The 24255-nt window shown below is 60.5% G+C and overlaps 4 protein-coding genes and 1 long non-coding RNA gene across 19 annotated transcripts in view; 3 read left to right on the top strand and 2 right to left on the bottom strand.

Annotated features, from left to right (window-relative positions):
• Positions 1-13071, top strand: part of ARHGAP39 (Rho GTPase activating protein 39) — a 154400-nt gene extending 141329 nt beyond the window's left edge. For 7 of the 9 annotated variants that reach the window (XM_024251609.3, XM_054519299.2, XM_024251611.3 and 4 more), the window contains 6 exons: positions 5316-5408; positions 8937-9010; positions 9808-10007; positions 10736-10827; positions 11383-11552; positions 11638-13071. In XM_024251609.3, the coding sequence (XP_024107377.1) occupies positions 5316-5408; positions 8937-9010; positions 9808-10007; positions 10736-10827; positions 11383-11552; positions 11638-11832 (824 nt within the window). In that variant the 3' untranslated portion in view covers positions 11833-13071. The remainder of the gene's footprint in view (positions 1-5315; positions 5409-8936; positions 9011-9807; positions 10008-10735; positions 10828-11382; positions 11553-11637) is intronic. The other 2 variants (XM_024251610.3, XM_054519297.2) reach the window with 1 other exon arrangement.
• Positions 12899-18985, bottom strand: LOC134761977 (uncharacterized). Of its 2 annotated transcripts, none has more exons than XR_010141363.1 (3): positions 18851-18985; positions 14523-18545; positions 12899-14101 (listed from the first exon to the last, which is right to left on the bottom strand). It is a non-coding gene; the product is annotated as an uncharacterized LOC134761977 (long non-coding RNA). The 2 variants fall into 2 exon arrangements; XR_010141364.1 differs by lacking the exon at positions 18851-18985 and having other exon boundaries at positions 14523-17916; positions 18072-18713.
• Positions 13308-15949, top strand: C7H8orf82 (chromosome 7 C8orf82 homolog). Of its 3 annotated transcripts, XR_010141362.1 has the most exons (4): positions 13308-13486; positions 14096-14144; positions 14380-15209; positions 15526-15949. XR_010141362.1 is itself a non-coding variant. In XM_063726987.1 (3 exons), the coding sequence occupies exons 1-3, from the start codon at positions 13331-13333 to the stop codon at positions 14823-14825; spliced, it is 651 nt and encodes a 216-aa protein (XP_063583057.1). In that variant the 5' UTR covers positions 13308-13330; the 3' UTR covers positions 14826-15949. The 3 variants fall into 3 exon arrangements, 2 of the variants coding, with proteins under 2 accessions (XP_063583057.1, XP_063583058.1); XM_063726987.1 differs by having other exon boundaries at positions 14380-15949; XM_063726988.1 differs by lacking the exon at positions 13308-13486 and adding an exon at positions 13685-13810 and having other exon boundaries at positions 14380-15949.
• On the top strand, positions 17194-20387 carry LRRC24 (leucine rich repeat containing 24). 2 transcript variants are annotated; one of them, XM_054519306.2, is made up of 4 exons: positions 17194-17361; positions 17458-17736; positions 17899-18067; positions 18775-20387. In XM_054519306.2, exons 1-4 carry the CDS (start codon positions 17194-17196, stop codon positions 19707-19709), a joined length of 1551 nt encoding a protein of 516 aa, XP_054375281.1. In that variant the 3' UTR covers positions 19710-20387. The 2 variants fall into 2 exon arrangements, with proteins under 2 accessions (XP_054375281.1, XP_054375280.1); XM_054519305.2 differs by having other exon boundaries at positions 17194-17736; positions 18775-19793.
• LRRC14 (leucine rich repeat containing 14) lies at positions 20187-24255 on the bottom strand. Of its 3 annotated transcripts, XM_063726984.1 has the most exons (5): positions 24159-24248; positions 23381-23447; positions 22146-22499; positions 21378-21962; positions 20187-21289 (listed from the first exon to the last, which is right to left on the bottom strand). In XM_063726984.1, the coding sequence occupies exons 3-5, from the start codon at positions 22472-22474 to the stop codon at positions 20722-20724; spliced, it is 1482 nt and encodes a 493-aa protein (XP_063583054.1). In that variant the 5' UTR covers positions 22475-22499; positions 23381-23447; positions 24159-24248; the 3' UTR covers positions 20187-20721. The 3 variants fall into 3 exon arrangements, with proteins under 3 accessions (XP_063583054.1, XP_009242471.1, XP_063583055.1); XM_009244196.4 differs by lacking the exon at positions 23381-23447 and having other exon boundaries at positions 24159-24255; XM_063726985.1 differs by lacking the exon at positions 24159-24248 and having other exon boundaries at positions 22768-24141.

The following is a 24255-nucleotide window of genomic DNA, read 5'->3' as shown; positions in this document are numbered from 1 at the left end:
CATGCTTGTGGTCCCAACTACTTGGGAGGCTAAGGCAGGAGGATTGCTTGAGCCCAGGAGGTTAACTCTGCAGTGAGTCATGATCGCACCACTGCACTCCTGCACTCCAGCCTGGGCAACAGAGCAAGACCCTCTTTTTTTTTTTTTTTTTTTTTTTTTTTGGAGTTAGAGTCTCACTCTATTGCCCAAGCTGGAGTTCAGGGAGTGCAGTGGCGCAATCTCAGCTCACTGCAACCTCTGCCTCCTGGGTTTAAGCGATTGTCCTGCCTCAGCCTCCCGTGTAGCAGGGACCACAGGTGCACGCCACCACACCCAGCTAGTTTTTGTATTTTTAGTAGAGAAGGAGTTTCACCATGTTGGCCAGGATGGTCTCAAACTGCTGACCTCAGTTGATCCACCCACCTGAGTTTCCCAAAGTGCTGGGATTACAGGCGTGAGCCATTGTGCTCGGCCAAGACCCCGTCGAAGTGGGGGCGGGGGGGTGGGTAGGAAAAAGAAAGAAAGAAAAGAAGGAAGAGAAGAGAAGAGAAAGGAAAGAAAGACAGGCCCTATCAGCCGAGGAGGATGTCGGATGTAGCCTGTGCTGTGGAGGGCCAGCTAGGCTGCGGCACAGTCCTTAGAAAAAGGAAACTGTAGCCTAGGGACCCTTGGCGAGGAGCAGAGTTGAGCCTGGTGCATCCCCCTGAGCACCCTGCCTGCCTCAGCCTCAGGAACCTTTGACTCATCTGCCAGCACCTGCGTGACCTGCACTGTGTGGTCACCACCCTCGGGGACTGAGACCCCATGAGGTGATGCCCCCAGCTTAGCCTTGTCTCATGGGTGCTCACAACTTTCACACCAGCAGGGGATCTCCTGGCTGGTCCCCAGGACCTCCCTCAACAGGTTCTCGACACACAGACATCGAGGCGCACCTGGCAGTGGGTATGGTAGCCTTCAGCTCTCCCACCTGCTCCACTTCTGTGTATTTTGGAAGGCTGGAGACTCCTAAAGGTTTCATTCACTGCTCGCTTCTTCATGCATCCAACAAGGTCTCCTGGCTTCCAGCTCAAGATGGCGGATTGAACATGGGCATTTGCTTCACCTTTGCCTTGAACTCACTAAAACGACAGTGAAGCCATTTTTTAAAGGCAAAAAAAAAAAAAAAAAAAAAAACCCAGAAAGGAATGTAAAATGGTACAGCCACTGTGTAAACTGGTAGGCAGTTCCTCAAATAATTAAAAATATAATTCCCATATCATCTAGCATTTCCACTTCTGGAATGACCCAGAAGAGCTGGGAGCCAGGACTGTAATGGTGATTTGTACACCCCGTTCACAGCAGCTCTTATAACTAAAAGGTGGGAACATGCCAAGGATCCATCAGCAGCTGAATGGAGAAACAATGTGTCTAGCCACAAAATGGAAAACTATTTTCTGCCTTAAAAAGGAAGGAAATGTTGATAGACGCATGTGGATGAACCTTGAGAGCATCATGCTAAAGGCAAGAAGCCAGTCAGGACAGAGATTGTAGGATTCTCCCTCCGTGAGGCCCTAGAGCAGTCAGATTCCCAGAGACGGAAACTAGAATGGTGGGTGCCATGGCTGAGGGAGGGAGAAGCGGGGAGTGAGGTCTACTTTGGAAAGATGAAAAAGTTCTGGAGATGGCCAGTGGTGATAGTTGTACAACAATGTAAATGTACTTAATGTCACAGAGCTGTCTATTTTGAAATGGTTAAACTGGTAAATTTTATATGTATTTTACCAAACTTTTAAAAACACACAAAGAAAAAGAAAATGGAAAAGGAAGAACAGCTGTTTTAGAAGGTGGAGCACGTGGACCACAAACGGTGAATCCTGGGCCGATGGAGGGAAACAGAAAAGCTGAAGCAGGCAGCAAACCCGTAGAAGCTCACAAGTGGGTAGAGCCCGATTCTTCTAGCAAAGGGGGAAGAGGGTGATCCTGAAGCTGGAAACAAAGGATTGGTTAAAACTGCTTAAGAAGCAAAGCAGTCCGGGCGCGGTGGCTCACGCCTGTTGTCCCAGCACTTTGGGAGGCAGAGGCAGGTGGATCACTGAGGCCAAGAGTTCGAGACCAGCCTGGCCAACACGGTGAAACCCCATCTCTACTAAAAATACAAAAATTAGCCGGGCGTGGTGGCGCGCGCCTGTAATCCCAGGTACTCGGGAGGCTGAGGCAGGAGAATCACTTGAACCCAGGAGGCGGAGGTTGCAGTGAGCTGAGATCACGCCATTGCACTCCAGCCTGGGAAACAGAGCAAGACTGTTTCAAATTAATTAATTAATTATGTCTTTTCTTTATCCCCAGACAGGGACTTCGTTTCAAATAAATATTTCTTTTTTTTCCAGACAGGGTCTCACTGTATTGCCCGGGGAAGTACAGTGGTGACGTCACTGCTCACTGCAGCCTCCACCTCGCAGGCTCGTGAGATCCTCCCACCTCAGCCTCCCGAGTAGCTGGGACCACAGGCACTACCAAGCCCAGCTAATTTTTTTCTTAAGTTTTGTAGAGACAGGGTTTCACCATGTTGACCAGGCTGATCTCGAACTCCTAGGCTCAAGTGATTCTCCCACCTTAGCCTCCCAAAGTGCTGGGATCACAGATGTAAGCCACCAAGCCTGGCCTCATATTTCTATATACTAGCAACAAATTATTAGAAGCTGATATTTTAAAACACCATTTGCAATTGCCTGTATTTATTTATTTAGAGACAGGGTCTCCAGGGTGAAGTACAATCTCATGTATTTATTTATTCTGAGACTCGGTGGCACGCAGTGGTATGAGAGCTCACTGTAGCCTCCAACTCTTGAGCTCAAACTATGATCCCCCTGCCTCAACATCTCGAGTAGCTAGGACAACAGGCCTGAGCCACCACACCTGGCTAATTTAATTTTTTTGGAGAGATGAAGTTTTCCAATGTTGCCCCATCTGATCTTTAAGTCCTTGCCTCAAGTGATTCTTCTGCCTCAGCTTCTCTGTGCCTGCCTGCAGTAGCATTTTAAAATATGACATACTTAGAGATAGATCTGACAAAGGACGTGTTAAGACCTGCACAGTAAAAACTGCAAACCATTGCTGAAAGTAAAGCAGTAAAGTAGACGGAGAGGTCTACTGTGCTTATGAATCAGAAGACTAATACTGTTAGGCCATCAGTTCTACCAAATCGATGCATAGATTAAATCTGAATGCAAATTGTACTACATTTATTTGTTTTAGAAATTGACAGGCTGATTCTAAAATGCATAGGAACTACAAAGGACCTAGAATAGCCAAAACCCCTTTGAAAAAATACAGAGTTGGAGGACTTACACCACCTGACTTGTTAGAAAGCTAGACTAACGAGAGTGTGGCACTAGCCTTGAGGTAGACAGTGCGTCACTGCCACAGAGAGCAAGTTTAGAAACAGACCCATGTATGGATGAGCCAGCTTTCCACAGTGCTGCAAAGGCAACTTAGTGAAGAAAAGACAGTCTTTTCCTTCGACGGTGCTGGGAAAACTGGATATCCAAATGCAAACAAAAGATGAATTTCAACGCATATTTTGAAGTGTACACAAAAAATAACTGCAAATGGATCACTCATAAACCAAGATATAAAACCTAAAACTATAAAACTTCTGGAACAAAACAGGAGAAAATGCTTGCTTTCCTGAGGAAGGCAAAGATTTTTATATATAATTCCAAAAGTACTATCTATAAAAGAAAAACATGGATAAATTAGACTTCATCAAAATTAAGTCTCCTACAAAAGACTGTTAAAAAAATGAGAAGATACACCAGTCACAGACACGCAAAGGGAGGAAGCCAGGGCTACTAACGGCGGTAGTGGAATCAAGTTAGAGGCCATGTTTAGCTGATACGGAGACAGATGGCCACATACAGAAATATGTACAGATGTGCATGTGAACAGGAGTTAGCGTGCACACAGGTGCCTCCTCATTCTGTCAGCTGAGAGGACCTGCAAGCAGTGATTTCCTGGCAGCAGTAAGCACATCACACATCCAGATCTTGGTTTCTAAATACCATTTTCCATTAAAAGGATCCAGAGTTCCTTGGAGAAATGGGTGATTCCAGGGCTGGTGCGGGGCATATACGAGATGTAGTCAAAAGTGAGCAAGTGCCAGAGGTGGGGGTGATGCCTGTACTGGAGGTGGGGGTGATGCCTGTGCCAGAGGTGGGGGTGACACCTGCCACAGGGACACAGGGGCCAGCGGAAGGAGTTCCCAGTGGCCCAGGCTGGAGCAAGTTGAGCAACAAGATAAAGACCCATTGGATTATAACCCAGTATAAAATAAAATCCATAAATAGGCCGGGTGTGGTGGCTCACACCTGTAATCCCAGCACTTTGGGAGGCCGAGGCAGGTGGATCATTTGAGGTCAAGAGTTCAAGACCACCTGGGCAACATGGTGAAACCCCATCTCTACCAAAAATACAAAAATTAGTCAGATGTGGTGGTGCATGCCTGTAATTCCAACTACTCAGGAAGCTGAGGTGGGAGTCTCTTGAACCCGGGAGGTGGAGGCTGCAGTGGGTGGAGGTTGCAGTGAGCCGAGATTGCACCACTCACTCCAGCCTGGGTGACACAGTGAGACCCTATCTCAAAAAGAAGAAAAAACTAAGTCCATACTGATATAAATGAGTAATTCAATAGGTAGGAATAGACAAATCTGTGCAGAATAATGACAAATAATTTACGTACATATCCACCCTCCAGGAGCTGGAGCCTAACTCCACCCCTCAGGTGTGGGCCGGGCACAGTGACTTCTCCTACAGAGTGTGGCACGGAGCAGGAGGAGGAGACACAGGAGCCTGCCAGCCGTGACCTCAGCTAGGTCATCGAGGCCAGTGGCAACAGTGCGGAGTTACGCTGTGCAGAGCGGGAGGCAGACCCAGATCAGCCTGAGGGGAGCCCCCTCCTCTCTGACTGCAGTGCCTGGCTTGGGGCCAGCTGCCTTCGCCCACTTGTTTCTGTTGGTTTTCTGACCGGCAGGCAGGGGGCCCAGGCCATGGCCGCCCTAGCCTTGCTGCCAGCCAGAAGCTGCCTGCTCTCCTCCTGCTCCCCGGGCGCCTTGCCTGTGCTTCCACTCACGCCAGCACAGGCACGGCAGCTTCCCAGCCCACACAGTGCTCAGAAGGGCCCCTGGCACCTCTCTGTCACTCACACAGCCACGTCCCCCCAGACACGCTCAGCCCCCAGCTGCACAGGGTGAGCCCCCAACAGGCCCAGGGGCCTGCTCACCAGCCAAGTGCGGGAGCTGAGTGGGCGCTGGCTCCTGGCGTTGTGTTCTGTCGTCCTCATGGTTGTCTTTGCTCCCCAGTGACACAGCACATAAAAGAGCTCCTGGAAAGAAACACTAAGAAGAAGTCCAAATTGAGAAAGAAACCCAAGCCTTATGTTGAAGAGCCGGATGGTAGGGCCTCTCCCCGCAGCCCCTGGGCGCGGCGTCTGCACAGCTCTGCTCTCCAGCCTCGGCCGCCTGGCCTTCTCTTCTCTAACCGCTTCTGGGTGGGGGGGATGGGGCCACTAACCTCAGGCCTGTGGCCTCCTGAGCGAGCTGGAGGGCCCAGGTGACTGACTGGACCCCTGGAGCGGTCAAGCCTGTCCACACCTGTCTTGATGGTGCGCAGAGCCATTTCCAACTTGCTTGCTGGGTTCTTAATGGGGTGGGGGCATGAGGACTTGCCGGCTGACGGCTCCTGGAGGCGCCCCCAGGTGAGTGTTTGGGCCTGACCCCCACAGGGAAGTTTGCAGGTGGAGGGGTGTGTGGTGCCCTGCAGACAAGCACCCCTCAGCCCTGTCTTCCCACCCAGGGCTGCCCTTAGGCCACAAGAGCCAAGCCTGCCATTCAGAATCAGCAAGGAGTCGTCCCCTGCTTTGATGGTGGGCCCCCAGCACAGCCCCAGAAGCCGGGGGAGGGCTTCCCCACCCTCCGCACCAGCCCCTTTCCCACCCACACTCTCACATAGCTTCCACCTCTCCACCTTCCCCCAGGCCCTGGCTCAGGAAAACCCTGTGAACCCAGGGCTGTGCCCTCCCTTTTGAGAGCTACGCCGTCAGACCAAGTCAGCTCCGTGCTCACGCCCACGTACACACAGGCTTCCAGGGCCGTCCTCCCCACTCCTGCAGTGTGGTCCTGCCACACTTAGTGCCTCACGCCCACTCATCTGTCTAGAGCTCCGCCACCACCTCTCTGCTCCACTTCACTTCCTTTGAGACCACTTGGCTTAGGCACCTCTTCCTCCAGGAAGCCATCCCTGACTGCATGCTGCCCATGCAGGCCCACAACAGTGCCAGCGAGCTTTCTGTGGATGAGGTTTGCTTAGGGCCAACTCTGGGACCAGCAGGAGGCTACAGGGGCACGAAGGGCCCTCGTGGGGAATGCCAGGATGGCATCTTCTGGGCTATGGACTTGTCCTCACCCTGGCACCTCCGAGGCTGCCACCAGCAGGTCTGTGCCAGGGGCCCCTGGCCCAGTCCCGAGTCACCCAGCCTGGCCTCACCCAGGACCCTGGGAGAAGAGGGCTAGCTGCAATGCAGGGGTGAGATTCCCGGCCACAGACGTCCTCAGACCACTCCATCTGGGGCAGCATAGAAGGAGCTCTGCACTCCTGCCTGAGCTGGCGTCCACTGACACCACTGGCCGTAAAAGCCTCCTGGCTGCAGCCAGGCGGAGCAGGGAGCAGACTCCCCTGTGCCTGGAGTGGAGCCCAGCGGGACATTGCGGCCCAGGGTGTGTCAGGTGGGGAGCAGGGTCAACACCAGGAGGCCCTGGCCACACCTGGTGTCCTGGGAGACCTGCGACCTGGTCCTGTAGCTCTAAGGTCCCCGGGGCAGACCTGGCCCCCGAGCAGAGTAGCACAGGCCTTAGGAGAGCTGCTGCTGTTGGTGCCTCTGTGGGCAGCCGTCCCACCTGGGCTCGCCTACAGCCGGAGGGGGATGGAGATGAGGGCTGAGGTCCAGGCAAGGCCGGATCAGGGCAGTGGTCTCAGAGCAGAGCACCCCACACAGGTGAGGGTCTCCCTGGGCTAGCGATGGGCACTGCCCACTCTCCCACTGCAGGTCAGCAGACACCTTGGTGCCTGGCCCTGTGCCTGATGCAGCGTGAGTGCAGTCATCCCCAGCTTCCTAGACCTTAGGGCACAGGCAGCCTGACCCCCAGAGTGAAGTTGCAGATGGAGTAGTGTGGCCTCAGTCCCTGGCCTACCCACTACAGTTGTGACACCAGCAGCTGCCTGCTGAGCACTGCATGAGACAGGCGTTGTCACAGTCCCCATCCTACAGAGGAGTAAACTGAGGCACAGAGAGACTGCATTATGCTCACCTTCACCAGCTGAGAGGCAGTGGCCCCAATGCATCCCAGTCATAGAGTGTTGGAGGGTGTCCCGGTCCCAAGCAGGCTCAGGCTGGGGTGTTTGTCCCATCAGGAGCCTGGGGACAGGAGATCAGGGCCTGTCTTCCCACAGGGACAGCAAGCAGGAGGCCCAGCCCTGCCGTCTGCCCCAGGCCCCCCAGCCTAGTGACTACATGTCCCAGCTGCTGAGCCGAGGCCCTGGGTTTCTGCCGCCTTCCTGCAAAGCTCATTCCCTCCTTGCCTTCTTGAGGCTCTGGAGCCTGGATCCAGTGTGTGTGGGCACCATCCATTCTAGAAAAACAAGGGTACCTCATAGCCTGCCCAGAAGGCCCAGAGGGGCCCTTGGTTCCACATGGTCCCACGCTGGAGGCTGGGGCCAGATCCCCTGCCAAGACCTGTGGTCCCAAGGACCATGACAGATTTTCTAGGACCTAAACATCTATTTAAAAAAAAAAAAAGTTTCATTTTGGTTATTCTAAAAAAGAGTCTCCTTAGCAGTCACATGTCAACTATTCTGTGATAATTAGAGATGGACTCAAGACACGTGTGTACTTTTTTTAACCTGGTCCAAGGACCCCGTCCCCTCAGCTGTCCACCAGAAACTGCTCCTTCAAAGAAGACAAAGGCGTTCCAATTGGGGGTCAGGATCCAGAGGCCCCCTCACCCTGGCAGGCGGTAGGCGCTGGGCACTGGGGCAGGTCTCATGTCCAGAAGCACAGGGTCCTGTCCATCTGTCCGAGGTCCATGGCTCCCCTGGCCCCAGACAGCTTCTCTTGGCGTGTTCTCTCATTTGCTTCTTCCCGACCTGGAGCAGGAAGGTGCCGCGCCTTCCAGACCCAGCCTGGGAATCCTCTCCCCTCTAGCACCTTTCCCTGGGCCCTGTGTCTGGAGACTCCCCAGGCTGAGGTCCCTGAGTCCCTCCCTAGGTGCTGACTCAGGCACACTGCCCCTCCCCTCAGGGACCCTGCTGTCAGGGGCTGAGTTGTAGAAAGCCCCTCCCTTGAGAAAGGAGACTGGGCCCTCTCATTGCCGCCTCACCCCTTCAGAAGAGCCCAAAGCTGGTACTTCAGGCCCAGGGCTGCAGCAGAGCTGGGCTTGCTGTGCAGATAGCTCAGTGCCTGCCTCCCCCAGCACTGGCTGCGGGTGCTGGGTAGGTGGAAATGACTCCTCCCGGGGCTCCTGCCCACAGCCCAAAAGCCAGGGAGGGGCCTGAAGCAGAGAAGAGTCAAATACCTGGACAGCTCACTGGGTCAGGCCCCAGGGAGGGAGCAGTGGGGTCTAGAGGCCCTCAGACCCAGGTCCTACACTTCCTGTTCCTGCGAGGCCGTAGGAGGGCAGGTGGAGCTGCCAGGGGGTTCCTCCCCAGCCTGTCCCTCTGCAGGTGGGGAAGTGCTCCTTGGGTCTCTGCTCTAAAGGACACTGCCTGGGAGAGTGTGAGGACCTGCTGTGCTGGGCAGGGGGTGGCCGGGGCCAGGCCAGCCCAGCCCAGCCCCTCAGGGCCCTCGAAGGAGCTGTGTCTGCTCACCCCTCTCCTGGCCCCACACCCACACACCCACACCAGTATGATCCGGCCCCATTCCTTTCCAGGGGTGGCGATAAGCACGTATGCCAAGTACTGTTACCACAAGCTACAGAAGGCAGCCCTGACCGGGGCCAAGAAGGTACGGGTGCACCTGGGGGGCTGGGGAGGGCAGGCGGGGACACAGAGACCCTTGGTGGACAGCCCCAGGAGCCCCGCCTGCAGTTTGGTATGGGGCAGCCGTGCAGAGAGTGCCACAAGGAGCCCGCCTAGGCGGGTGGCGGGGTGTGCCAGGCCGACCCTGTGTTCTCCTGGGCTGCACCCTCCCCCGGGGGCTCTTCCCGGGCCCGGACCCCCAGCTCAGGAGCAAGGCAGGCAACAGGCTCAGTCACACCTCACCACAGGACCCTGTTCCCTGGACCTGTCCCAAGAGCCTGGCCCCTTCCCCACGTCCTCGTCTCTCTGATGCGCTGCTTCCATCACACCCCTCCCCAGGGCTCTCAGCACTGCCATAGACTTCTGGAAGTTTCACCCCAGCTCAGCCAGCTTGGCCTCTGCTGTGCTTCCCAACAGCCCTGGCCGGCCCAGGACTCACTCCCACCTTGCCAAGGGCCCCTGCGAGCTGGTGCTGTAGACAGTGACTCCGGCCAAGGAGCTGGGCTTGTCCGTAGCTCTAGTTGGAGCCAGGAGTTCACAGGGATGAGAGGTGGGGGAGGCAGAGCCAGGGGCAGCCCAGGAGGAGTTAGGGTTTGGGGGTGAGGAGGGCTAGTCCAGGGAGGGACGGTGGCCTGGGGAAGCACCACACTCGGACCCAGGTGTGTGGGGCAGGAACTCTGAAGAGCGCCACCCACCCATGTTCATGGGAAAGAGGCCAACCGGGGTGGCGGGGGGTCCTGAGGAGGGCCAGGCCAGACCAGGACGGAGCCTCTGTCTTCACAGGGGCTGAAGAAGCCCAACGTGGAGGAGATCCGGCACGCCAAAAACGCCGTGTTCAGCCCGTCCATGTTCGGCAGCGCACTGCAGGAGGTCATGGGCATGCAGAGGGAGCGCTACCCCGAGCGCCAGCTGCCCTGGGTGCAGACGCGGCTCTCTGAGGAGGTGCTGGCGCTCAACGGTGACCAGACAGAGGGCATCTTCAGGTGCCACGGCAACCCCAGGCGCCGGGTGTGGGGGCCACAGCCATGTGTCCGCCATGCATCTCTGGCATGCAGGGGCCATTAAGCCTCAGGCCCACTAGGCTGCTTCCGCACCCCTACCTGAGAGCAGATGGAAGGGTGGGGCCACAGTGTGGAAGCTGACCCTGAGGATGTGCGGGCCAGGAGAGGGGGCAGGACCCATTCCGAAGAGGCGGCACAGCCAGCCAGGGAGGGCGCCCCTGCAGAGATGGCCACCAGGGGTCCGGAGCGTGCTTGGACACCAGCCATGGGCAGCCTGGGGTGTGAGCCTCAGATGACAGGCAGCCCTTGTCTGTGAACAGGGATGGCACAGGGTGCCACCCACTCCCGTGACTCACCTGTCAGGGCAAGGGGCACCCAGGCCCCAGGAGGGCAGCTCAGGAAACTGAGGCTTGCAGGTTGAGCCCCAGTGGCCCTTTGGTGAGGGCATCCACATAAGGAGCCAGCAGGGATCCAGGGAGGGACGGTGGTCTGGGGAAGCACCACACTCGGACCCAGGTGTGTGGGGCAGGAATCCTGAAGAGCGCCACCCACCCATGTTCGTGGGAAAGAGGCCAGCCGGGGTGGGGGCGGTCCTGAGGTTTTGCTCCCCTCCCCGGGTCAGCAGCAGCCTACCGGAGGGAGTGTCCAGGTGGAATCACGAAGCCGCAGCGCAGGCTCCTGTTGCCTGAGACCTGCCCTGTGCCCTGCAGGGTCCCTGGGGACATTGACGAGGTGAATGCCCTGAAGCTGCAGGTGGACCAGTGGAAGGTGCCCACAGGCCTGGAAGACCCCCACGTCCCTGGTGAGTCCCCCACACACGCTGCAGCACAGCAGGCCTGGCTCAGGCAATGGTTCTCAAGGGGCCCCTGTCTCCGCCTCTCGGGTCCACCCTGATCCTGCCTCCTGCCCAGTGATATGATGGCTTCCCAGTCACTTCCAGCACATCCTCCCTCCCGCCCATTGGACAGTCTCCCCAGTTGTCTGCGGGGCACCCCGAGGCCTACCTGTGCAATGCAGCCCACTCCCCACCTGCTGCTCTCTGCCCTGTGTCCTTCAGCTGTGCCTGCTATGCAGACACCCCCTCACGGTGGCTACACAGGCTCCTCCTGAGAAAAATCCTGTTTTGCACGTCTCTGCTGGCGTGACCCCCATGCCTCCAGGATCAAGTTCAGGTCCCAGGAGCTGAAAGGCCCTCTGGGGTCAGGGCCCAGCCCGGCCAGATGGGCCCTGTCCAGAATGGGCCGGCCATCCCAGCCTGTCCCCCACAGCACCCCTCCATGCGTGTCCACCACGGGACCCCAGTTGGCCCAGGGATGCCCGCCGAGCAGGCCCACTGAGCCCCGTGCTGTGTCCCCAGCGTCCCTGCTGAAGCTGTGGTACCGGGAGCTGGAGGAGCCCCTGATCCCGCACGAGTTCTACGAGCAGTGCATCGCGCACTACGACAGCCCCGAGGCGGCGGTGGCCGTGGTGCACGCGCTGCCCCGCATCAACCGCATGGTGCTGTGCTACCTCATCCGCTTCCTGCAGGTACTTCCCTCCCCGGGGGTCCCCGCTGCTTCCCCCTCCCCGCCCCGCCCCTGCCCCTCCGCGCCCACCCTCGCTTCTCCACCAGGTCTTCGTGCAGCCGGCCAACGTCGCAGTCACCAAGATGGATGTGAGCAACCTGGCCATGGTGATGGCGCCCAACTGCCTGCGCTGCCAGTCCGACGACCCGCGCGTCATCTTCGAGAACACCCGCAAGGAGATGTCCTTCCTGCGCGTGCTCATCCAGCACCTGGACACCAGCTTCATGGAGGGCGTGCTGTAGCGGGGGCGCCCGGGGACAGGAGGGATGTCCTGCCGCCCCCAGCCAGGCCGAACCCCGCACTCGCTCTCCCGGCAGAGGGGCCAGAATCGCCCGGCCCAGCCCTGGAGCCCCCTCCACTCCCCCAGGCCCCGGCGCTCCCCACGTTTTCTGCCCGGTCTGAGGGTGCAGCCAGGGCACAGCAGCGGCGGGGAGGGCGCTTCTGGCCCCCCACCTCACGGCCAGTTCCCGCGGGCACCGCCTCGCCCTCCGCTGGCCGCGGGTCAGCTCCGAGAAAGTGCCTTCTGTGTCCTGGAGCCGAGCGACACTGCCTCCTTGGGGCCGGGCTGCCTCCCTGTGGCTCCTGCGCGCCCTGGCCTGGGCCTTGCCCTTGCCCAGCCGCCCCCGTCTCTCCTTCCCTTCCTTCTGTCCTCGTCCTGGCCTGCAGCTCTTCCCAGCCCCGAGGGAGCTTCCCGACCTGTCCCCGCCCCTTCTCCCTCCCTCGGCCCGTGGTCCCCAGCTGGTGACTGCTCAGGAGTTTGGGGGCTCCAGGACAGTGGGCCCGGGGCCTGGCAGGCTGTCGGTGGGTGGGGTGGGGGCCCCCAAACCAAAGTCCTCTGGGGTAGGGAGCAGGGCTGGGCAGGCATTCTGGGGGCAGGGTGGGGGAGGGGCGAGAGTATTTTTTTCTTCCTGTAAACTATAAATCCAGAATCTATCCTGCATCGTAGCCCACCGTGTATAAAGATATAAATAGAGGGAAAGATATGAGAACTAAATTTGCTAATGACATAGTTTTAACCTAAATGCTATTTATCTCTGAGCCGTCCCCGTTCTCCGTGCAGAGCAAGTTGAGGTCATTCCTTCCTTTCTTCTCCGATCTTTTTTCTTGGCTTCTGACCAAAAACCAAGCTCTACCCCATCCCCATCCCAGACCTGCAGGAGACGAGCGGGAAGGCGCCGGGCCCGGGACTGCCTGTTCTCGGGGCCAGAGCTACTGGGGGACCGAGTTTGTACATTTTCCATTTTGGAATTTTGAGTTCCAATTGTTGTAAAACTTAATTTCTCCCCAGTTTTTATATATATATTTTTTAGAGTTCGGTTTTTATTTATTAAAAACAAAAGCCCCAGCCCTGCCGAGGCCTGGGCGGCGTCCTCAGTCGGGTGGTCCCGGGGCCTTTGCGGTCCCGCCCGGCTGAGACGCTCGCCCCGACGCATGGACCCGAGAGGCGACGACACGAGTGAATAAAGTGCACATGGACCCTGCGCCTCCTGTTCCTTGTGGGCGCGGCCGGGGGCGGGAAGAGAAGCGGGGCGGACCGGAAGGGGCGTCGCGGGCACACGCCTCTCGGAAGGCGAGGGTGGGCGAGTCCCGGAGTCCCCAGGGAGAGGGAAGAGCGCCGGGCCCGGGTCGCGGAGGCGGGCGCCGCCGGAACGCGAAACGCGGGGCTGCTGCGGGCGGGCGCGAGTTCGCGCAGCACCGCCTCCGGCGTGACCTGCTGGTCGCTTCCGGCGCGGGAGGAGAATGTGGCCGCCGTGCGGGACTCTGCGGACCCTGGTCTTGGCGCGGTCGCGGGGAGCCCGGGCCTGCAGCGGGGTTGGGAGCGTTTCCTACACGCAGGGCCAGAGTCCCGAGCCCCGGACCCGCGAGTATTTCTACTACGTGGACCACCAGGGCCAGGTGGGCGGGGGCAGGGCCGTTGCTTGAGGGGCGGGGCCGGAGGGACGTCCCGGGGGGTCGGTGGGCGGGGCCTGCGCGGTGGGCAACCTCGACTCCGCAGGGCTGGAGGAGAGGGCGCTGGAAAGACGGGGAGTTGGGTCGGTCCGGGCCGAGGCTCCTACATGGGCCGCGTCCCTGCTGCGTTGTGCAGCTCCGGACTCTGTCCTACAAGTCCCCAGCCCCGGCGCTGACTTCTCGCCGCTGCCAGGGAGACACCCGGGCCGCCCCGCCTTTTTTTGGAAGCCCTGTCAAAGGCAGCTGCATGTCCGGGAGGCAGCAGGCCAGGTAGTCTCCGCGGAGGAGGTGGCACAACTGATTACAAACTTGAAAAGAGGGAAAAGGTGTGGGAAAGACTTGGCTGACCAGGGAGCAGAGGTGCGCATAGATGCGGATAAGTCGGCAGGGCCACCAGGTTTACCTTCCACGCGCCTCCCTGCATGCGGCGTGCACAGACAAGCAGGAAAAGTGGGCTCAGGCCGGTTCAGGACCTCCCGAGCTTCAGGACCTCCTGAGCTTCCTCGCCCCCACTTGCACGCTGGAACTTATCACGGCCTGGCCCTCTATCTGCAGCTTTTCCTGGATGATTCCAAAATGAAAAATTTCATCACCTGCTTCAAAGGTAATGCTGTGCCTCCCTCCCCAGCCCCTTCTTTCTCCCTTCCGGGCAGCCCCGGATGGGCTCCCCGACACTGCCGACGGGCCCAGCGCACCAAGGAGTGGGCGTCCTGCGCTCAGGAGCCCCGCTGAGTGAGGCCAGGCGAACCTCTTACCGTCGGCGCCTGCCCTCGGTATGGTCCTGGGCCCGAGGCCTTGGGAGCCCAGCGCGCTGAGCACCCGCGCCCTTCATCCCCCAGACCCGCAGTTCCTGGTCACCTTCTTCTCCCGCCTGAGACCCAACCGCAGCGGGCGCTACGAGGCCGCTTTCCCCTTCCTCTCGCCCTGCGGCAGAGAGCGCAACTTCCTGCGCTGCGAGGACCGGCCGGTGGTCTTCACGCACCTGCTGACCGCGGACCACGGGCCTCCGCGCCTCTCCTACTGCGGCGGTGGCGAGGCCCTGGCCGTTCCCTTCGAGCCGGCGCGCCTGCTGCCCCTGGCCGCCAACGGGCGCCTGTACCACCCGGCGCCGGAGCGTGCGGGCGGCGTGGGCCTGGTGCGCTCCGCTCTGGCCTTCGAGCTCAGCGCCTGCTTCGAGTACGGGCCCGGCGCGCCTGCGCTGCCCTCGCACGTGCGCTGGCAGGGCCGCCGCCTCACTCTCACCATGGACCTGGCCCCGCTGCTGCTCGCGGCTCGGCCGCCCTGAGCGGGGCCAAGGGAAAGGCGAGAGGCCGCGGGCGCCTCTCACCCCGCTACCCCGGGACCCCACGCCCCGGAAAGCCCGCGCCACCCGCTCTCGCGGCAGTCTAGTGCGCCTGCGCGCCCTGGGCCCCGCCCCTATCCTGCGCTGTCCTTGGTGCTGCCGCGGCCTGGCCCTCCCGGACCCTCCGCTCCCCACGGCGCGCGCCCCCCGCGCACCCGACTCCGGCGCCCTCCGGATTGGCCCGCGCTCGAGACGTCAGGCCCTGGCGGCGGGCGCGGGGCTCTGGTGCGCGTGCGCGAGCGTCCCCCGCCCACTCCCAGCCCGGCCGCGGCTCGGGCCGGGCCGCCACCTGCACGGCGGGGGAGCTGCTCGCCGCGGGAGCGTCAGGTGAGGGGACGCCCGACCCAAGGTCACCAGGCCTGGGGGTGCTGGGGGATCGGGGACCATCCCGGTTCTGACCCTGGTGCGCTCCGAGAAGGGCGTGGGTCCTGGAGGGGGATGGGGAACGAGGCCACGCCCTCCCTGGGCCCGGCCGAAAATCGACCGGCGCTCGTGGGTAGCAGAGGCGGCCGTGGGGTATACAGGCACCGGGTCGCAGCACTGCAGAGGTGCGCACGGGCCGCCCAGAGACCAGCTTGGGCTTCGCACTGCGCCCGAGGCAGGCACAGGGCGTTCCATCCTCTTCCCTCCCCCTCCCGCACAGAGGGGCGCCCAGGAGGCAGTGACAGTCGTCGCGGAATCCTGCGTGTGACACCCCGCCCCTGCCCAGCGGATTAGGGGGTTGTCCTCTGGTAAAAGGATTTCTGGGCTTCTTCCAGCCTGGGGCCCTCATCCCTGCCCTGGCAGGCCCTTCTACACCGATCTGCATCTGGGGGGGGGGGGTCAGCGTGAGCAGCAGCGCCGTGAGTTCTGAGGCCAAGAAGCTTCTCCACTTGAGAAGCCTTCCTGGGGGAGGGTGACTGGGCCAGGCCTGGAGCCACGTACCAACCCTTTATACCCAGGGGAATGGATCCCAAGGGCCCAGATAACGCCCCCAACTTCTTGGGGTTCACACGCATCCTGAGACATCTGGGAACTGCCTCTGCCTGGGCCGAAGCTATTCCATTAAAACTTTATTGCTGTGCTTACTTATTTCTAGTGACTTTAAATAATCACGTGAGTTACAATTTAGGGCAAGATTTAAACAAACACCAAGGCCACTTGGTCCTGTCCCTTTCCACATGACTTGCAAGGAGGAAGAGCTGATGGACAGGCAAATGTTTGGGGAGGCCGGCCAGATGAGGCTGGGAAACAGGACACCCGCAGCCCTGTTTTCCCTGGCTTCGGGTGGGCTGGCTGGCTTAGCCCAGATCTCTACTTTTAAAACTGGACTCTGTTCCTGAAACCAGACCCCAGCCTTCCCATTTCTTTAGGACAAGTACATGCATATGATCCCCCAGCAAACTCCCTGCTCCTTGCTGATCTCAGAGGTCACACTGCTCCCAGAGCACACTTGGGAAGCCACACCAGAAACCCAGTTGGTGGCCCAAGGCCTCCCCTGTCACACCTCAGCTTTCCCAGGGCCCCAGCTATCCCCAAAGACAGGACACCTTTCTGGGGACCAGCATGGGAAGCACAGACCCACAGCTCCTGAGCCGACTTTCCTATTATTTTTCTCATCCCCCAATTCTCTGACAGGCTACCTGAGAAAAAGGCCCAATTCTAGTTAAGCTGGTCCCACCCCTAGACCAGCAGGAGCAGGTGCTGGACAAAGCTGTGCCTTGACTTCCCTGGGGCTCGTAGCTCCTCTGAGGCCAGCTCTGCCCAGGCCCCCACAGGATAACAAGGAGGCGTGTCTGCCCAGGGCCTGCTCTCCCACTCCTAGCCATGCTTGGGTAATGGGACCCCGGGCTTTGTCACCTAAGCAAAGTTCCCAAGCCCATACCCTGTACTTCCAGCTTCTTGCCCCCTAGAACCAAGTAGCAGCCACTTGCCTGGGGGTAGAGTCGGGGGCAGCAGGCGATACACATCCACGTCCTGACCAGGAAGCTCCTGACCTGCTGGGTATGGGTGGAGAAAGAGGTGACAGGGTTGGGTGGCTCTCCCTGCATGGTCACATCCTGTGAAGAGACTGAGGACACCAGGAATTCTAAATTTGAACCTGATGCCCCAGAGCTTTAAGAAAATGTTTTTGTCAAAGGAGAAAACCAGAACGTTTTATTAGTTTCTTGAACCGATTTATAGCGTCAAAAGTTAGACGCAGGTGCAGGCCTCCATTCCATCTATTGGCTGGCTCTCGACTGCCGAGACTGGCCTGCCAACCTGTGTTTCAGGAGGGCACGCGTCCGCGGCTGAACCGCGGAAGGGCCGGTGAGGAGCCGGGCCTCGGGAGATGGCCCTGAGGGCCCCCGCACTGCCACTGCCGCTGCTGCTGCTGCTGCTACTACTGCCGCTCCGCGCCACCGGCTGCCCAGCAGCCTGCCGCTGCTACAGCGCCACGGTGGAGTGTGGCGCCCTGCGGTTGCGCGTCGTCCCGCTGGGAATCCCGCCAGGGACGCAGGTGGGCACCGTGTGGAGCTGCGGGAGGACGGGGTGCCCCCAGGGAGAGGAAGACCCCCGCAGCGGGATAAGCGCCTCCTCTTTCCCGGGCCTGCAGACACTGTTCCTGCAGGACAACAACATCGCGCGCCTAGAGCCGGGAGCCCTGGCGCCACTCGCCGCTCTGCGCCGGCTCTACCTGCATAACAACAGCCTGCGCGCCCTGGAGGCCGGCGCCTTCCGCGCGCAGCCGCGCCTGCTGGAGCTGGCGCTCACCAGCAACCGGCTGCGCAGCTTGCGCAGCGGCGCCTTCGCAGGCCTGGCCCAGCTGCGCGTGCTCTACCTGGCGGGCAACCAGCTGGTGCGGCTGCTGGATTTCACCTTCTTGCACCTGCCGGTGAGCGCCTGGGGTCTAAAGGGGCGGGATACTCCATTATGGCCCCTCGCCCTGTAGGTCTGGAATAGTTAGAAAAGGCAACCCAGTCTAGCTTGGTAAGAAGAGAGACATGCCCCCAACCTCGGCGCCCTTTTTCCTCACGATCTGCTGTCCCTACTTCAGCGACTGCAGGAGCTTCACCTGCAAGAAAACAGCATTGAGCTGCTGGAGGACCAGGCTCTAGCGGGGCTGTCCTCCCTAGCACTGCTGGACCTCAGCAGGAACCAGCTGGGCACCATCAGCCGAGAGGCCCTGCAGCCCCTGGCCAGTCTGCAAGTCCTGCGCCTCACAGGTACCTCTTCCTCGGAAAGCGTCTGTCTGCGCCACGGTGGTGGCAGTAGGGAGCAGGCTCATGTGTGGAGGGGCTCTGACAGCAGGCAACTGGGCAGCAGTCTGAAGGGCTGCACCACCGCCTGCAGCCACAGTGGAAGGCTGCGGGAACGGGTGTGCTGGGGGATACAGCTCAGGCATCCTGCCGGGGGAAAACAGAAAAGACAGGAACTCCACAGGGTGACTTAACAGAGTTGAGGGTTCTACACACTTTTAGGCTCTCAGAGGGGAGGCAGACAAAATTGCAAAGGAGAGAGACAGCTGACCAGGACTGGGGACATTCCCAAGAGAGGGCATCCAAAGACAAGGCTGAGAGGACTTATGAGGTTTCAGTACTGGTGAGATGTCTATGTGGACGCCCAGATTCCTAAAAACAGTGGCACTTGTTGCAGGAAGACTTGAGGAGCAGGTGCTTTCTCAGAGACCGACGGAGAAGTGATCTATAACAGGCAGGCATTACAGAGCTAAAGGGGAGTGGGGGGCGGTGAAGGGCCTGCCGCCGCCCCAAGGAGCTTGGGATCAAGGAACGGGTGGCAGGGGCCTTGGACTCCGTGTGAAAAGGCTGTGGGAGGTGGGAAAGAGGCCTCTGCCCTGGCCTGCAAAACCCCAACTGCACAGGCTGTTTTAGCAGCACCCTCAAGACACCTGCCTAATGCTGCTCTCCCACAGAGAACCCATGGCGCTGTGACTGCGCCCTGCACTGGCTGGGTGCCTGGATCAAGGAGGGCGGCCAGCGGCTGCTCACCTCCAGGGACAGGAAGATCATGTGTGCAGAGCCCCCGCGCCTGGCGCTCCAGAGTCTCCTGGACGTATCCCACAGCAGCCTCATCTGCATTCCGCCTTCTGTCCACGTGCAGCCGCTGGAGCTCACAGCCAACCTGGGTGAGGACCTGCGGGTTGCCTGCCAAGCCTCCGGCTACCCACAGCCATTGGTGACCTGGAGAAAGGTGCCCCAGCCTCGCGAGGGCCGGCCGCGAGCCCAGGCCCAGCTAGAAGGCGGGGCCCTGGGCCTGGGCGGACACTCGGCATCCGACACGGGCAGCGGCATGCTCTTCCTCAGCAACATCACGCTAGCGCACGCCGGCAAGTACGAGTGCGAGGCCTCCAACGCCGGCGGCGCTGCCCGCGTGCCCTTCCGGCTCCTGGTCAACGTGTCCCGGCAGCAGCCGCAGCAGCCCGCGCAACCGCCACCTCCGGCCGCCCGCCCCGCCGGCCGCGAGCCCCGGCCCGAGGCGGGCAGCATGGCTTTCCGCGCCCTGGGCCTGGCCACGCAGACGGCCATTGCGGCGGCCATCGCACTGCTGGCGCTCACGGCGCTGCTTCTGGTCGCCATGATCTGTCGCCGGCGCCGCAGGCGAAAAAAGGCGCGGGGGCCGCCGGGGGAGGGCGCGCTGTTCGTCAACGACTACTCGGACGGCCCCTGTACGTTCGCACAGCTAGAGGAGCTCCGCGACGAGCGCGGCCACGAGATGTTCGTCATCAACCGCTCCAAACCGCTCTTCGCCGAGGGTCCGGCGGAGGCGCCCGCGGACTGCGGACCGGCAGAGGGGGCGGGGCCGGGGCTCCGCGTGCCCCCGCCGGTCGCCTACGAGATCCACTGCTAGGGCCGCGGGCGCGCGGATGACGTGGGCGCCGGAGATTGGCCGGTGCGGCCCCGCGCATGCTCCGTCAGTAAAGGTGGAAGCCGCGGTGTGGGCTGAGCCGTATGTGGGGCGCGGGCCGGCAGCGTTGCACTCGGGAATCCTGGGGTAGCAATAGAAGGTGCCCAGGGAGGCCCCGACACCTCCCTTGAAGCTCTTCCGAAAAGACATCACCCCAACCTCCAGCTCTGCATGGGGGGGGGTCCCTCGCTGGCCCTGGCCGGCCACAGTAGGATCTTGGGCCTCCGAAAGGTGGGAAGAGCAAGGACTGGCCGGCAGTGCAGATGGGACTGGCCGGCAGTGCAGATGGGGCTGCCCCACGAGGGGCGGGGCGACAGGCTGGATGGCAGTTGTTGCCCGGTGGCCATGTTGGGGGTGACAGCAGAGATAAGGATAAGGCTGACCAACGTGGACAGAAAAAAAAACAGCCACAAATTCAACTTCCAGGCACATGTGTACCTTGATGACCCCCTCCCGCCCGAGCCCAGCCCAACGGGGTGGCTGGGTTGCAGGGTAGGGAACACGTAAGAGGCACGAGTGCCTGGGGACCCCAGCCTCCATGAAGCAGGCCTCTGTCCAACTTCAACCCCAGAAGCACTGAGCTCTCAATAAAGGGATGGGAAAGGCCCAGAGAGGCCATCATCTCTTAGCTCACAACTGGGATCCCAAAGCATTTGCACAAAGGACCAGGACCCCAGACGGCAGCCAAATGCAGCCAAACTGAGCAGCGCAATGGAGGCCTGACATCCAGCCCTGGGGCCCACAGATGATCAGCCAATTATGGAGCAAGTGCAGGGAAAACCGCGTGGGGCACTGCAGAAAGCAGGGGACGCTCAAGGTGTGCCCAGAAGCAAGGCAGACCCAGCAGGAAACCAGAAACCAGTGCTTTTGTGACAGGCCTCCAGCAGGGTCCCAGCAAAGGCCCTGCCTACCTAAAGACTGCAGGGCGGCCTGTGTCTCACCCAGAGCTACTTCATCATAGGCTGAAGTAGTCCGCAGCCAGTCGCCCGTAGATGTCCGTGGTCCAGAGCACATGGGCACGGCCTGAGGCTAGAAGCAGCTGGTGCAGCTCGGCTTCTACGCGGGCAAACTTCTCCTCATTGATGGAGGCCTCCAGCAGGACAGAGGCAGGCGGTGGCCAGGGCAAGCCCTCATAGCAGTCCACGGGGAAGGGGTGCACCACGGTACGCAGCTCAGCCTGCGCCACTGAGTCCCGCAGCAGCTCCTTGAGGCCCGCCATGGACAGTGGGTTGCCATAGAGGCCAAGGTACCGGAGACTGGCGCACTGAGTCAAGATGGGTAGTGTGGCCAACAGCTGGGTGTCTGCCAGCTGACACTCAGTCAGCTCCAGATGCAACAGTGTGGCTGCTGATGCCTGCAACAGACCCTGGAAGGGTGCCAGCTGGCTGCCAGACAGGTCGTTACCACTCAGGTCCAACTTCTTGAGGTGGGCAGCATGGGGGCTCCGTGCCAGGAAGCGCAGGTCCTCAGGCAGCAGAGCACAGAAGGCCAACTCCAGGCTCTCCAGGGGGCTCTGCAGGGTGCTACAGGGGACACAGGGGTCACAGACAGGCAGAGCCGGGGAGGGTCCCTACAGAAGGGAGGGGCAGGGCAGTGGTGGGGCCCGCTCACCTGAGCAGCTGGTCCAGCCTCCCTGAAAGGAGAGAGGAGCCCATGCTGAGCTCACGCAGACAGGTGAAGCGGCCCATCTGGGCAAGGAAGTAGCGGAAGTTGTCCTCGCCATCCACGGACGGCTGCCTTGAATCCCCATGCACATAGTGGAGCCGCAGGCTGGCCAGGTGCTGGAAGCGGGCCACGTGTGGGATGATTACAGACAGGCCGCGCAGGCCCAGATTGTTGAAGCGCAGGTCCACGCGGCGCAGGCAGCCTGCATCCAGAAGCTGCAGCAGGGCCACCGTGTTGCGCATGGGCAGGTCCTCAGCTCGCAGGTCCCGGCAGCAGAGCCGCAGTGGGCTGCCCACGCTGCTTCGGAGCGCCTCCCGCAGGAATGCATAGGAGGCCCGGTTCACCCGCAGGTCCACACGCACCTCCACAGGGATGGGGGCTGGCCCAGGCTCTGCGGCCCCACCCTGCTGCTGGGCGATGCATGTGCGAGCTACGGCAGCAGTACAGTCCCACATGCTCATGGTGCCAGGATCCTGTTCCACACCATCATCCAAGAGGCCTGTCATGTCCAGCACCCGCAGCGCATGCTTCCTGGGAGTAGGAATGGTCTGAGGAACGGGTCAAGGGGCAGGGCCCATACCCCCTCCCAGCCACCTTGGGACAGGAGCAACGTACCTGCTCCTGCATGAGCTCTTGCTAACTTTATGACCCAAGTCTCCTCAGGGGACCCACTTACACACCCTTGGCCTGACGACCCTTCAGATAAGACCATACCTGCAGAGGGGCTGTGTGCTGGCCCCAGGCTCTGAGGTGTGGAGCCGGGCAGTCAGCCCCAGGATAACAGCCTGCATGCTCTCAGTGCTAGGCCGCTCCTGCAGGAGGGCACGGCTGCAGTGGGCACACTCCTGTAGCAGCTGCTGGAAACTGAGCAGCGGGAAGGGCCACGTGTGTACCAACTCACGCAGTACCACTGTCTTCTTGTCCATGAAGGCCACCTTGAACAGCAGCGGGAAGAGTTCGCGTGGCAGCAGGGGCAGGGCCTGGCAGGCAGCTGGCTGGCACTGCAGCACCTGCCGCGTGCTCAAGAACACAAGCGTGTGCATGGCGTTGGGCCGGGCAGACGGCCACCTGCAGGAGAGGGACTTCAGCAGGGAGGAGAGACCCTAGGCCACTACCAAGCCACACACAGGTGGTAGGAAGGCCCAGCATAGTGCCTGAAACAAAGTCAGCAGTTAGCAGTGGCCATGGCACAGAGAAGCACCTGTTAGATGCCTAGCGCTGGGCTGGGTGCAGTGAACTGGCAGACAAGGTCACAACTCAGCCCCAGCCCTCCAGACGCACAGGACCTCTTTAAAGAAACTAAGCGTCAAGCAGTGTGGCATTGTCAACAACTCACTTGCTTGGGCGTGCTTTTGATAGATGCCTTGCAGGGCCCCCCATGGGTACTTCAGGCCTCTCAAATTACAAAGCTGCTTCACAAAACCTTCTTCGAAACCTGAGTAAAGCCCAGGCCTCTCCCCCCACCAACCTTCATCAGCATTATTATTGATGGGACACTCCAAGGGGTCAAGCAGCCAAATCACCTTTCCCTTCCCTCTCCTCACAGAGGCTCTCCAGGGCTATCCTTGGACTCCACAAAACTACAAAGAGCTGGAAGCACAGAAGCAGCTTCATAAGCAACAAGGCAGGTTGAAAAGACCAAGACCCAGGGAACACTGAGTCCAGATGATGTAGCCCATGAAATACAAGCCCCCCCCAAAAGCTACTATTCTCCAGAATGTCAGCAAGCACGAAGACCCTGAAAGAAAGCAACCCTCACCTTTGTTGGCCCTTACCACTGGCCTAAACCTCTCCCTCATCCCTGGAGAGCCACTGTGGAAAGACCAAGTCTTAAGTATGTGGGATTCGGAAGGTGCAAGGCTACAGATTGCTCAAACAAGGCAAAGAAAGCTGCCTCAGCAGCACCCAAGCTGCAGAGATGCACAAACACTCCCAAGGCCACAAGGTACCTGTGACACAGGGTGCCAGCCCTGCTGCTGCCTGTAGCATCCTCAAAACTAAATCGCAGCCATCTCCCTGTGACAGATTAGAAAATGAAAGCCTAGGCCTGGCCCAAGGTCACAGCCTGAGTGACAAGCCAGGGAAGGGGGCTGGGGAAGACACTCTGGCCCCAAGGCCCTTCTTTTTGTCGGCTTTTCTACATACAAATAAGTCCTTAAGGCACCGGTTCCTGAAAAGTTCCAGACACCAACCCTCGACCTAGTTCTGCCGGTGGACAGATCTCAACGATCATACTCGCTCTGACAGGACAGACCAACCGAGCACTTGTCGCGGGAGGACACGAAAGCAGACGGCCTGGCCACCAAGGGAGGCAGGCACCTCCGTGCGACGCCCCCTCCCCTCCCGCCGGCCGCAGGGAACCCGACGGTCCTCGGCCGCCTGCGTTTCGCGAAGACGCCCCCGCCCGGCTCCTCCGGGCCTCGAGCCGCTGGACCCTCCGCTCTTTCGCCTCCCGGGCGGGCCCTGCTCCTCCAGGTCGGGTGCGTCTCCCACCAGGGCCTGACGCCGCTCCGACCGGCCCGGTGACTCCCAGTCCTTCCCGGCCCGTGGTGGCACCTCCCGGGCTCCCGGCCTCCCAAATGCATTTGGGCCCCGGGCTCCCAAATGCAGCCACTGCCTCCCTCAGCCAGGCCGCCCCGAGCAATCGGCGCCCCGCCCCTTGAGGCCAGGCAGGGCCAGGGGCGTGCGCCGCCCCGCTCGGACCCCCGCCTGGCCGCCCGCGCTCACCGGTCCCGCAGCCGCAGCCACCGCCTCCAGCCCCGCCTAGACCGTCCGCCGCTCCCCGCCCGGCGCCGCGGCGCCCCGCGATGACGTCGACGCCTCC

This window comes from Pongo abelii, chromosome 7 (genome assembly GCF_028885655.2).
Source record: "Pongo abelii isolate AG06213 chromosome 7, NHGRI_mPonAbe1-v2.0_pri, whole genome shotgun sequence".
Taxonomy (NCBI): domain Eukaryota; kingdom Metazoa; phylum Chordata; class Mammalia; order Primates; family Hominidae; genus Pongo; species Pongo abelii.
Note: the sequence above shows the minus strand (reverse complement) of the source record. Positions and strands in the feature narration are given on the sequence as shown.